Source organism: Pteropus alecto, unplaced genomic scaffold, assembly GCF_000325575.1.
Source record: "Pteropus alecto unplaced genomic scaffold, ASM32557v1 scaffold88, whole genome shotgun sequence".
NCBI lineage: Eukaryota > Metazoa > Chordata > Mammalia > Chiroptera > Pteropodidae > Pteropus > Pteropus alecto.
Window position 1 is genome coordinate 3,363,024 of NW_006494611.1, and position 13,462 is coordinate 3,376,485.

The 13,462-nt window shown below is 37.1% G+C and overlaps 1 protein-coding gene across 5 annotated transcripts in view; it reads left to right on the plus strand.

Annotated features, from left to right (window-relative positions):
* The window catches only part of VPS8 (VPS8, CORVET complex subunit), a 232,022-nt gene that overhangs the window by 37,552 nt on the left and 181,008 nt on the right, over positions 1-13,462 (plus strand). For 4 of the 5 annotated variants that reach the window (XR_003044270.1, XM_006925797.2, XM_015599949.2 and 1 more), the window contains 6 exons: positions 3,931-4,017; positions 6,445-6,512; positions 7,784-7,937; positions 8,042-8,101; positions 9,380-9,487; positions 13,048-13,128. Coding sequence is in view for 4 of the 5 variants with exons in the window: in XM_006925797.2 (XP_006925859.1) it covers positions 3,931-4,017; positions 6,445-6,512; positions 7,784-7,937; positions 8,042-8,101; positions 9,380-9,487; positions 13,048-13,128 (558 nt within the window). In the remaining variant the exon portion in view is untranslated. Of the gene's footprint in view, positions 1-3,930; positions 4,018-6,444; positions 6,618-7,783; positions 7,938-8,041; positions 8,102-9,379; positions 9,488-13,047; positions 13,129-13,462 lie in introns of those variants that run through there. The other variant, XM_025042261.1, reaches the window with a different exon arrangement.

Sequence of the window (13,462 nt, forward strand, 5' to 3'; positions counted from 1 at the left end):
CTTGATATGATTTTAGTCGTCTTATATTTATTGAGACTTGTTTTGTGGCCTAACGTATGATTTATCCTGGAGAGTGTTCTCTGTACATTTAAGAAGAATGTGTATTCTGCTGCTTTTGGATGGAATGTTCTCTATATATCTGTTAAGTACATTTGATCTAAGTGTCATTTAAAGCCCACGTTTTCTTATTGATTTTCTGTCTCATGATCTATCTATTGATATAAGTTGGGTATTGTATTAAAGTCTCTTATGATTATTGTAGTGTTGTCAGTTTTTCCTTTTAGGTCTGTTAATTTTTACTTTATATGTTTTGGTGCTTCTCTATTGGGTTCATAAATATTTATTATTGTTTATCTTCTCGTTGGATTGACCCCTTTATCACTGTGTAACACCCATCTTTGTCTTCTATTGCAGACTTTGTTTTAAAATATTTTGCCTGATAGAAGTAGAGCTATCCCAGCTTTCTTTGGTTTTCATTTGCATGAAACATCTTTTTCTATCCTTTCACTTTCATTCTGTGTATGTCCTTTACAGTTGAACTCATCTAGCCACTTCTATGTCTTTTGTTTGGAAAATTTAGTCCACTTACATTTAAAGTAATTATTGGTAGCTGTGTACTTATTGTCATTTTGTTGATTGCTTTCTGGCTGTTTTGTTGTTCCTTTCTGTTCCTTTTCTCTTGTTCTATTTCCGTGTGATTCAATGACTTTATTGTTACGCTTAGATGCGTTTCTCGTTATCTTTAGTGTATCTACTATAGGTTTTTGCTTTGTGGTTACCATAATGTTCACATATAATAACCTATATGTATAACCAGTTTATTTTAAGTTTATAGCAAGTTTTTAACGCATTCTAAAACTCTACATTTTTACTTCCCCTCCCCCATGTTTTATGTTTTTGATGTCACATTTTACATATTTTTATTTTGTGTATCCTTTTAACTATTTATTGTAGTTATAATTAGTTTTACTGCTTTTGTCTTTTAACCTTCATACTAGCTTTATAAGTGGTTAATCCAGTATCTTTTATATATTTACCTTTACCAGTGAGATTTTTACTTTCATATATTTTCTTGTTACTAAATTGTGTTCTTTCTTTTCAGCGTAAAGAAGTTCTTTTAAAAATTTTTTAAGGCTATCTTAGTGGTGATGATCTCCTTTAGCTTTTGCTTGTATGAAAATTTAATCTCTCCTTCAGTTCCGAATAACCTTGCCGGAAGAGTATTCTTGGTTGGAAGTTTTTTCCTTTCAGCACTTTGAATGTATCATGCCATTGCCTTCTGACCTGCAAAGTATCTGCTGAAAAATGTGCTCATAGTCTTATGGGGGTTCCCTTGTTCATAACAAGTAGTTCTTCTCTTGTTGCTTCTAACATTCTCTCTTTTGACATTTTAATTATCATGTGTGTTAGTGTGGATCTCTTTGTTCATCTTTTTTGGAACTCTAAGATTCTCCGATCTGGATATATGTTTCCTTCTCTACTTTAGGAAAGTTTGCAGCCATTATGTCTTCAAAAAGTTTTCTGCCCCTTTCTCTTTCTCTTCTGAGACACCCATAATATGAATGTTATTTCACTTGATATGCCCCCGAGGTTCCTTAAGCTACCTTCACTTAAAAGTTTTTTATTTTTGCTGCTCTGTTTTGGTGAGTTAGTTCCATCCACTGCCCTGTCTTTCAGATCACTGATTCTTTCTCTTACTTCATCTGCTGTTGAACCCCTCTAGTGTATTTTTCAGTCTAGCTGTTGTATTCTTTAGCTCCATGACTTCTCTTTGAAACTTCCTTATAGTTTATATATCTTTGTTGAAGTTCTTACTGTGTTCGTCCATTCTTCTCCCAAGTTCAGGGAGCGTCTTTATTACCATTGCTTTGAACTTCTATCAGATAAATTATTTATTTCCATTTCATTAAGGTATTTTTTTCCTGAAGTTTTATCTTGTTCTTTTGTTTGGAACATACTCCTTTGTTTCATTTTGCTTCACTATCAATGTTTGTTTCTCTGTATTAGGGGAAGCAATCTTGGGGGAGTGGCTTTGTATGGGAGATGAATCTTATTGTACAACCTTGCCTAAGCTCTTGGTTGTCTCTCAAACATTTGTGATTGTCTTAGCAGCCTGATTTATTCTTGATAGGGGCCAGTTTTTGAAGGTTTGCCAAGACCTGTCAGTGTTACAAAGGGAGGGATCTCATCAGCATCAGTTTTAGGCTGATTGGAAACCAGGTCCTCCAGCAGCAGCTTTAAAGTATGCAAATATATACAGTCTTTTGAGACCTCAATTGTAAGCCATGCTGGCCTTCAGACCAGATGATCTGGAGGTGTCCCCTGGGCAACAGTTGCAAATACTGCAATTTCAGACAAGTGTATAAGCTCCTTTCTGGCTGGTACCAGAGAGTTGTAGTGATGTTAAAAGAGAGTGCAGAGATAGCATCCCTTTGCCTATGTTTGTTCCCTAAGAGCTCCTCCATGGCCTCTGGAAGTGTAGCAAAGCTGAAACTTGCTTCTGTATGGACTGCACACTCCTGCTGGCTTTGACAAGGCAGAGGGACAGTACAGGGCTGGAGTACACCTGCCAGCTTTGGTGAGGCCACTAGAGAGTGCTGGGCTGGGGTACGCTTGCCCATTTTAGTGGGGTTGTGGAAGAGTATAAAGGTGGTGTGTGCCCTCCAGCTTTAGTGGGGTGGTGGAAGTGTGATGTGACTGTGCATGCATGCTAGCACAAACAGTCTGGAAGAGAGTGCAAAAATGGCACCTGTCAGCACCAGTGCTAGCAAAGTAGAAGGGGAGCACAAAAATGGTGCCTAGCAGTGCCTCTGGTTCCCAGAAAGAGTCCCATCAGGCCCCTGTCCTTCTAGCAGACACTTTAAGATTAGCAAATGAATCCCCTTCACATATAGTCTAGGCACTTTTTAAACTTCTGCTTTTGTACTGGGTGCCTGGGAGAGTGAACTTACACGCAAGCCCTTTAAAGGCACAGTTTCAGTTCCCTAGAGCCCTTTGGGTCTCCTGGACACAAACCTCTTTGGTTTTCAAAGCCAGGTGTTTTGGGGCTCATCTCTCCAGTGCAGGTTCCAAGGGTAGGGGTGCCTGATGTGGGGCACAGATTCCTCACTCCTCAGGGAGAAACTCTGTATTTGTGAGATCTCTCCTGATTGTAGGTTGCCATGCGGGGGTGGGGTTTTTGGTGAAAGTGCATCGCTGCTTCTCCTAACTCTTGATTTAGCCCTTTTATTCTTTGTTGTGGAGGAGTTGTTCAGCTAGTTTTCAGGTCTTTTTCAGAGGGAATTATTCCATATGTAGCTGTAGATGAGGTGTGCCCATGGGAGGAGATAAGTTTAGTATCTTCCTATGCTGTTATCTTGAACCTCAAACCTGAGTCTATGATTTTTAATAAATCATGTAGCTGTATAAATTTAATAAACAAACCAGGGTGTTAATACAAAATTTACTTCCTTATAGTAGTATAGATAATTGTTGCTGCTTTTTAAATACACTATATTCTGTTTCATGTATTCTTATTACTGTGTTCCTGGATAACTATTTTGGTATTTTTTCTTTCCACTTCTGAAACTGTCAATAAGTTATGGTTTTTCTCATCTTTTGAATTATACATCACTAGTTAGTTTAGTAGTAAGCCTTTCCAACAATTTTTATCAGTGCTGAAGAAATGGACTCATTAAAGATATTTATTTTACCTATCATTATAAAAACAACATTTAAAATCTAAGGGGAAAAGTAGATTGGGCAGGAGAGGGGTAGATGAAGATGGAATGAAGGCCCTGTGCTTTAGTGGACCCGCAGACTAACTTCATAGTTGTTTTTTGCCTGCAATGTTTATAGACCAGGAATAGATTATTTCAGTCAGAAGGCAGGATACTTAAGTCCAAAAAAGAGTAATAAATTTGTTTTCTAAAGCATTTAATTATCTTATAGATCACTATGTGGGATTTGGCCAGTGGAAAACTTCTAAGATCAATAACAGATGCTCATCCTCCAGGAACAGCAATATTGCATATTAAGGTAATATCTTTGTTTTCTTTTTTTACTAATTTTTTGTTATTATGCCTTTCTATCTGTTTTTAAGTAAATTTCTTTACAAACGGAATCCTTGAAAATGAACTGTCTTTAATTTGACGAGCCCAACAGGATGTTTTCCCAAGTGGTGTTTTCCTGTTTCCCAGAGATGGGCTAGCGTGGTACCATTCAGTTGCAAGTTGTATTGAAGTCTGATAGGCACAGCAGCAAAAATAGTAACTGACATGATCCTAGATGAGAGGCTGGCAGCAAAGATGGCGGGCATATCCAGATGAAAACTCATATGAAGATTTTAAAAGTTTTGGTGTTTTTGTTTTTTGTTTTACCTTTTGTTTAGTCTGCCAAGATTTTATTGCTGAGGTGGTGTGCTCGGTCATACTTTGTCGGGAATTACCTGAGGTTCAAGGCACCAATTATGAAAGAACCAAGGTTTGCATTATGTTTAGAAATGAATCTGTTGGTTTATTTTCTTTCAGGCTTCCAAAGGAAAAACATTAAGATTTGAGTTTTGGCTTTCTCCTTACAGGCCTGAAAAAAATAAACCAACTTAGATAACAGATTTTATTTATAAATACAATGTGAACCTTGGTTTTTGTATGCTGTCAAGCCCATGTTTAGAAGCATAAAACGTAAAGGACTATAACTAGGGAAGTCTAAAATTAGATTTTCTAGATTTTAATCATGAACACATTTGGTTGCTTAGCTGTGCAGACCTCTCTTACCCATACATATGCTTTTTAAAGTTTGCAAGCATCTGGAGTTTGTGTCTGTATCTCGTTTAGTTACATGAAAGTCTTTTGTGAAAAAGCAGCATTGAAGCATTTAGCAACAATGAAAACAGCCTAGACAAGTAAAAGAGAGAATTTCTTCTCTTTCTGAATATCATAGCAGTTTATCTTGACCTCTTTTCATATGGCATGTGCCAACTTCTAGTATGTTGTTCGTGTTTATGTTTTATCTCCATAAATAGATTAAGATCTTTGAAACCAGAATCTCTTTCTCACTTATTTTTGTGTGTTATGCATAATAGGTGCTCAATAAATGTTTGGCTGAAGGAATAAGTAGTTGCTGGTGTTTATAAAGACCAGTCCATTTGCAGAAAGAAGCATAATCTTTGGGAAACAATAGGGAATAGAAGTGATTAAAGGCAGAAAGGAAAGAGAAGAATGCAGTTGAGGTTAAAAGCCTGCTGGCCATCATGTTGCTTGAGAATGGTGATAAAGGAGGTGCGTGCAGACACCGACATTGGAGAAAGGGGTAGCAAGAGTTATATGTGACTGAATACTTCTGAAGTCTTGGATTGACAATAGCCCCTTACAATTCAGTACTCTTACTCGTGCTCCAAACTTAACCCTACATCCCATCAATAACAGTTTGGGCTTGCACTCTTCATATTTAAATGTACATGTGCACGTATATGTATGTATTTAAAAATTATGTAAATGTACTACTGTACTAATATTTAAGTACATTGTAAAACACATAAACAAGAAATAGAAAATAAATAAAAATACAAGTCTTGTTATTTTTTTACAGTCCAGGGTATATGCCTCCCACTTTGGCAACTACTTGGCTAGGCTTTAAGACCAAAGGCGTGAAACTGGTTAACTGTGCCTGTGCATGGGGTCAAGGAAGAGAATTTTACAGTAGCCTCCTGTACTTCAGCTATCCCCGACTAAGCATGAAGGCATGCCATTTAGGATGGTTCACCAACCATTGGAGTTAGGGAGACTAGTCACTGTAAATGGTACAAGTTAAGTTATTCAGTTTTTTAGCTTACTTACATCACATTTACCATAGCTCATAAGCCCCTTCGGACAGCCTGTCATTGCGAACGTTATTGTTTTGAGTTTTCTAGGGTACATAATAACACCTGAAGTATACTTGGTCAAAGAAGATCAAGGAGACAGCACATTTTAGGAAGAGTTACATAAAAGTTCAGCTATTTTAAATGTGGTGGATTAACTCTTCAGTTATTAGGAAAACATTCAGACAAGTTTATTCCCCAAAGATACCAAATATCTTTTATTGTGTTTTTATTCTTAAACTAGGCAACTGTAAATATACCCAAAGTATCCTATTTAGTTTAATAGCAAGTTAGAAAAAGTTAATATAAAAACCCATGTAGAGAACTTTTAGGGCTTTTATGAAACATAGTTTGTATCTTTCTTTTATTCTGATGAAAGATAGTTTTGCTTTCTTAAAGCTGCAGTTTTTTTAAAGGTAATTGAGCCATTTTCATTCAGAATATGGTTGTGTGTGTTTAGAGTAATAAGCTAAATCTAAGTAAGGCAATTTCAGATGCTATTAAATGTGTTTGATTTAGACTTTTTAAATTTTATAATTTTTTCCCTTCAACACCTGCCTGGTTGTTTTAAAATCTATAAGAAAGTAAACTCTTTCTCTGTTTAGTTTACAGATGATCCAACTCTTGCAATTTGCAACGACAGTGGAGGCTCTGTTTTTGAATTGACGTTTAAGTAAGAGACTAATGGACATTTGTTGAGAAATGAAAAGAATAGCTCTGGTTAATGACTTGAAGTTGAACATGAAGAGGTCTGGAAAACTCATGTGATTGAAAATAGGTTATGGTTCTATATTATAATTACCTGAGGAGGTTTATAGAACATACAAAGTTCCAGGTCTGGCCCCCCAAATTCTGTCATAGTAGATCTGAGTTGGGATTCTAAACTCTTACTTCCCCAGGGGATCCACATGCCCTGCGAAGCTTGGGAACCATTATTCTGCAGTATTTCACTAATTTAGGTTTAGGCCCCAGGTCCAGTTGATTATAAAACCGAAATGGCCAGGTGTAGAGAGGTTTTTATTGCCTTGGAATTTCCTATTTACTCTTTAAATAAGAGCAAAGACTGTCTAGATACATGGAAGAACACTTATAAAGCTGAGTTTTTTAAAAAAAAAAGTAAAACAAAATCAATGTGTATTCTATTTCCATAAGTTCTTTAAAGTAAGGACTATGTTCCTGGTGGTTTTTTTTTTTTATACCTTCTAACAATGCTGAGCCCAAAGTAATTGCTTAAAAAATACTATTTATCCAGCTTATGTTTATTGAGCATCTTCTATGTGTAGGCATTGTTCTAGGTACCAAAGTTGCAGCTGTGAACAGGACAAGGTTGCTGCTCTAATAGAACTTATATTCTAGTTGGGATGGAGGTAGGGAGACAGACAATAAACCAACACACAAATGAAATGATTTCCATAGTTATGAATGCTGTAAAGAAAATAAGACAGGTCAGAGTGCTGGAGTGTGCTTGAGAGTAATTTAGGGAGGCCTCTCTCAGAAGGTGACATTTGAGTCAAGACCTGAATGATAATGTGGTCAAACAAATGTAGAGATCTAGAAGCAGTGTTCTAAGAAGAGGGACATTCAAGCACAGAGGCTTTGAGGTGGACACAAACTTGGCCTGTGGAGCAACGGACAGAAGGCAGGTGTGGCCGGAACAACAGTAGTGGGAGAGGGGTGAAGGCTGGAGCCAGATCATAAAGCGCCTTTTAAAACATGGAAAAAGTTCGGATTTTATTTTATGTAGAGGGGCAAGCCATTGGACTGTTTTTAGAAGAATAATAAATCTGACCTATACATTAAAAAGATCACACTGATGTCATGTGGAGTTTGGATTGTTGGGGGCAAGAGTAGGAGTTAGTAGGCTATTGTAGTAGTCCAAGCTAGAGATAATAGTGCCTTGGGTTCTTGCTAAATAGATTCTGAATGTTTTGATTACATTTTCAGGAGAGTGATGGGAGTGAGAACGTGTGAATCTAGATGCCTATTCAGTGGTTCCAAGGGTGAAGTGTGCTGTATTGAGCCTCTCCATTCCAAGCCCGACTTGAAAGATCATCCCATCACACAGTTTTCCTTATTGGCCATGGCATCCCTAACCAAGGCAAGTGTATTTAGAGGATGAAATTCATAACTTGTAAAGGCTTTGGATACCAAAAAAATGGAAAATTACAGGATAAATATTAAAAATATGTTTTTCTCCTGAAGATACTGGTCATTGGATTGAAACCATCCTTGAAAGTATGGATGACTTTTCCCTATGGACGGGTGAGTAAGCCTTTTCATCTTATTGGCAAAAAGACCACGTCAGGAGATTGGGGAAAATGACTTATAAGTGGTGAATTCTGTGAGATTGTCAGAAAACTAGGTAGCTTGGAAGTCAGTGCTCCAAAGATCATTGTCTGGACTTACCTTGATGTCACCAAAGCAGCATAAGCTGGTGACTAGAGAGAGCAGTGTTCTGGGGATCGTGAGATCTGTACTTTCCTGCCTTTATTACTTTACATTTTTCTTCTATAAACAGTTTCTGCTTGGATACTGAACACCCTACCAAAATATCCAGCATAAATTGCTGCTGTATACTCTTCCTTTGGCTTCTACCTCTGGTATTTTACCTTAGGGGTGGTGCTTCCTAGAATATATTTATGCACACTGCACTTTCTCTCTTCTTTCCTGCTCAGTTGTTTTCAGAGAGTTGTGGTCTTCCAGTGTATATGTGAGAAGAAGTATCGATGGGATGGGATGGAGAATGATTGTACAGAACTAAGATTAGCAGCCCCTCTACCTCTTCTGTTTTCTTATTGGTACTCTGTATCTCTGGGACCCAGGGAAAGCCTGGCAGAGCTGGTTTAGATTGCCATTAACGTTTCTTCATTGGCTAATTGAGGTTTATCACTGTGGTATGTGATTGCACCTTTTTGGTTTTTTTTTTATTGGTATTTCCCAACATTTTATTATGAACATTTTCAGACAAATAGAGAAGTTGAAAAAAAATTTACATTATACATTTGTACACCTACCATTTAAATTCTGCCATTAACATTTCTTTCTTTATTATGTATCTGTCTGCCTATCGACCCATAATGTTTTTTTTCTGTGCGTGTGAATTTTCCAAGTAAATTGCAGAAATCAATACTCTTTTTCCTAAATATTCAGCATGCATATGATTAGCTAGAGTTCAGTAGTTATTTAAGATTTTTTCTTTGGTGTAAAATTAACATACAATGAAATGCACAGATCTTGAGTATACATTTGAGGAACTTTTGTGACCCAAACCTCTCTCAAGATATAGGACATTACCATCAACCCAGAAAGTTCCCTCTTGATACTTCCCAGTTAGCGCCTGCTTCATAGACCTTTTTTTTCTTTTCCGCTCTTTAATCCCCCCTCCACTTCCACTCCTGATGCTTCATAGACCTTTAATGAGAAATTTGGAGAAGTCTTGTCAAGTAACACTATTCAGATGCTGTTTTTAATCAGTTTTATCTTTGTACTTCTGTCTGTTAACTTAATGACTTTTATTTTTGTGGCCTTCTCCTACCTCAGATGGATCCTTCCAGTGTTCCACTGTTGGCCTGGCACTTTGTGGCTGTGCATAATTATGTGAATCCCATGCTCGCTTTCTGCAGAGGAGATGTTGTTCATTTTCTTTTGGTAGGTCCTAATATGCCAGATCTGTTAAAAGTCCTTTATCATAATGTTTTTTTCTCATTCACCAGTAATTTAATATTGTGTCAAAGAAATATGCTATCATAATTCTTTGGGGAGAGAGTGACCTATTTAATTTTTCTTTAAGATTTTAATGGTTACATGGAAAACAACTGATCACCCTCTACTCCATGCCTTTTCATGGTATATTTCTCAGTTTCATCTCCTTTGATTAACACATTATTAATGATATATGTGTATGTTTAAATATATGAGTGTACATATGTGTATATTAATGGCTTACTTATCTACATATAGTGTATTTATTAGACAGCAAATATCAAATGCGTACCGTGTTCTCTGCACTGTAATGGACGCAAGAAGCAAGTGAAGGAAGTATAAACATTATTTTTCGTTTCACGTAGCTTACTATATTGTTCGAAAGGCAAAATCAATATGCTCATTACTACTAGGGAGAACAGTGTAAGGATTCAACTATGTGATGAGAATTAAAAGTTGATTAAATTCAGGGTATGAAGAGATTCGTATAGACTAGAGAAGCCATGGAGGACTATGAAGCATATATGGAAAACACTATAGGAGGGGTGGATATGCCTATTGGAGGAAATAAGTGAATTGAAGTTATAGAGGTAAGGATGTGCCTGTGTAATCTCCTCTTAGGTTTCCTATCTCAGTTAAGCAATCGCACCACTGTCCACTTAGTTTCTCCAGCCAGAACCCGAGGAGTCGCCTTTCAGTTATCCTTCTTTCATTTCTGCTCTATCACCACATCCTGTTGACTCTGTCTCCAAAATCTCCTGAATTTACTCTCTTTTTGTCTCTCCTTTTACTGCTCCCCTAGCTGAAACCACTGACATTTCCAGCCTAGACACCGGGGTAGCTTCCTAACTAGGTCTCTGGCTTTGATGTCTTTACATATGTTGTCACCTCCTGGCTCATGATTAATGCTGCCTTCCCTGATCTCCTGAACTAAGTTAGTGGTTCTTGCCATGGACACCTATAAAACTTTCTTCTTTGATAATATTCAGCACTTTTTAAATAACTTGTTTAATATTTTTTTCCTCACTAGACTGAAAGCTCCATAAGTCTAAAGACCAACTCTACTGCTATATTTCAACTACTAGGACAGTGCCTATATACAGGAGATGTCTAATAAATGTTTATAGAATTAATGACAGGGAGAAACCTATTGTGGAAAATAAAGTTGAATATATGGCATGGATCTAGATTAGGGGTTGGCAAACTATGGCCTGTCATTCAAATCTGGCTGGCTGCTTGTCTTTGTAATAATGTTTTATTGGAACACAGTCATGCCCATGCAGTTATGTATTATTTATGGCTGTTTTTGTACTACAGTGGCAGAGTTGAGTAGTTGTGACAGAGACTGCATTATCTGCAGAACCTAAAATATTTGCAGTGTGGGCTTTTTTTACAGAAGTTTGCTGACCTCTGATCTAGATTATGTATAATTGGCCTAAGTTGGTGATGGGGAGCCATCACACATTCTTAGATAATTAAAGTACTATTTTAGGAAGATCAGTGTAGAAATAGCAAAAAGAATAGATTGTCGGAAGTAGGAGGGAAATAGAAGGTTTTGCTGTTGTAATAAAGCAGGTGTGAGGTCTTTAGACAAGGATGTTGGTTATAGTGAGAGTTAGGGATGACATTTTGAAGGGGAGACAGAGCTTCTCATATTATTGGATCTGGGGACTGAAGGACATGAATGAAACATTGTAGTTTTGACTGCATTTTAGAAGCATGAAATATTCAGAGGGTTAAGGTTAGGGAAGGTTTGAATGTGCTGAGTTGGAAGAGAAGGTGGGTCTCTCAACTGTTGTGTTGGGGAATGTCCTCTGGGTGGATGGCAGTCCAGTCTGGAGTGCAAATGAGAATTTTAGGATAGAGAAGGTAATTGAAGATGCAAAAATCAAAAGCTAGAGTTTATGTAATCTTGGTGATCACTCACGCAAGGGAAAGGGGAAAAAAAAAAGGGCAACAGGAAAGGAGATTCCTGCAAAGGCAGGAGAGGTAAGAGAGGAAATAAGACAGGATGGCATCATGCAGAGGACACAGAAGGAGAGGTTTGAGGGTGTTACCAATTCTAGGTATACCAATATCAGGGTAGGATAAGGAAGACAAAGACCAAGGACAAGACCACTGCATGTGCAAGAATTAGAAACTTCAGAGAACAAAATATCAGTGGAATGGAGGTAGAGCTAGATTGTAGAGCCTTGTAAAAGAAATGGGTATCTAGAAGCACAGACTCACAATCTTGGTTTAGTGTTTGGTTGGAAGAGGAAAGATAATGGTTAAATATCTTTAAGAAGGAAGTCAAGGGAAGTTTTTTTTGTTTTTGTCTTTTATTTGAAGACGGAAAAGTCAGAAACACATTCAATAGCAAGAGGAAAAGGAGTGATTGAATATACTGTCAAGGGAAGGGTAATACTAAACAGTGGTGGAGGGGATAGGATTTAGAGTGTATATGGGTGAAGTAATTTTCTTTAACAAGGACTTCAGCATTAAGAGAATAATTAATGTTGGCATTGATCTTTTCATTAATGAAATGCTTTCAACATATGCAAGGTATGGAACAGTTTGGTGCTGTCTTATTTTCATTTTACAAATGAGGAAATGAGAAAGAATAAGTAAGTTGCTGTTGGTCACACAACCGTAGTAGTGGAACTTAAACCCATGGCTTCAGATCCCATGCTCCTTTTACCAAAGTGCCCTTTCTTACAGGGGAAGTGACTTAGTGAAGATAGGAGTACACAAAGGGCCCACATTAAGTGGTCTCAGATGTTTGTTAAGGTATATGGTGAGGTCAGTACTACAAGTGGTGGAACTAGAAAGCAAAGAGAAATTGGGACTTAAAGGGAAAGGAAGATATTTAGAATACTACTATGGGGAATGTGCAAGAAAACTGAGGTTGAATTGAATGTCATGAATTTCAGGTGGGTCAGGTGTAAATTATGCTGTATCTCTCTTCTTCAGTGCACTACCACCTTGGAGCAGAAATAGAGAAAGCAAATTATAGGGATGATTGAAAATTATAGAGTGTATGAATACACATGTGTAAAGAAGATATTGACACTTGAGGTTCTTTGGGGGAAAGTTTATGTTTGAGCTATAATAGTATTATTTATCAGAAAAGTCATTTTTGTCACTGCAGTAGCTATTTTTTTTAGTGAACTTCGTTTGACTTTTGCACACCGTGTCGCCAATTCCACTTTATTCTTTAACTCTAGCTAAATACAGTCATTGGTGTGATGAAGTTAGGTTGTTCTGAATTATGACAGAGTGAATATTATATTATAGCATTTGCTAATACTGACAGCTAGACCACTGACCACTGACCAGATACGCCTTGGATTTTGGTACAAATCATGGTGTTGTGATGATTTTTGTCATTTGTGTAGTAATTGATTATCAATATTTTTGGCTTATCTATACTCTGAATGGAAGTCATTTTCTAGGTGGAGTATTATTAAGTATCTAAGAAGGTCCTTCAGTAGCTGATACTTGGGTTGTTTTTATTTCATCATCAGGTTAAGAGAGATGAATCTGGAGCAATACATGTTACTAAGCAAAAGCACCTGCACCTACACTATGACCTCATCAACTTTACCGTGAGTATTATTCAAAGTAAATATCTCCATTTATTTCGTGTAATTGATTTCAGTCCATGGTGTAGTCATGCTATCAGAATTGCTGCCATCAACCATGACCTTTAGGATTATATAAAATACAGAGAGAAGGGAAGTCATGCTTATATTGAATACAGCCTGAGTATGCTGCGATGCTATGTTATTTTTGTTGTCTTTTAGCCTTATGTCTTACTGAACACTGGCACAGTCAGCAAAAGTTCTCTTTAATGTCTTCATTGGCTTACAGGGGAGTTCAGAAGGATTTAGGTGGCTTTCTTCAGGATCATTGCCCAGTTTTTTTTGTAAACACATTTGT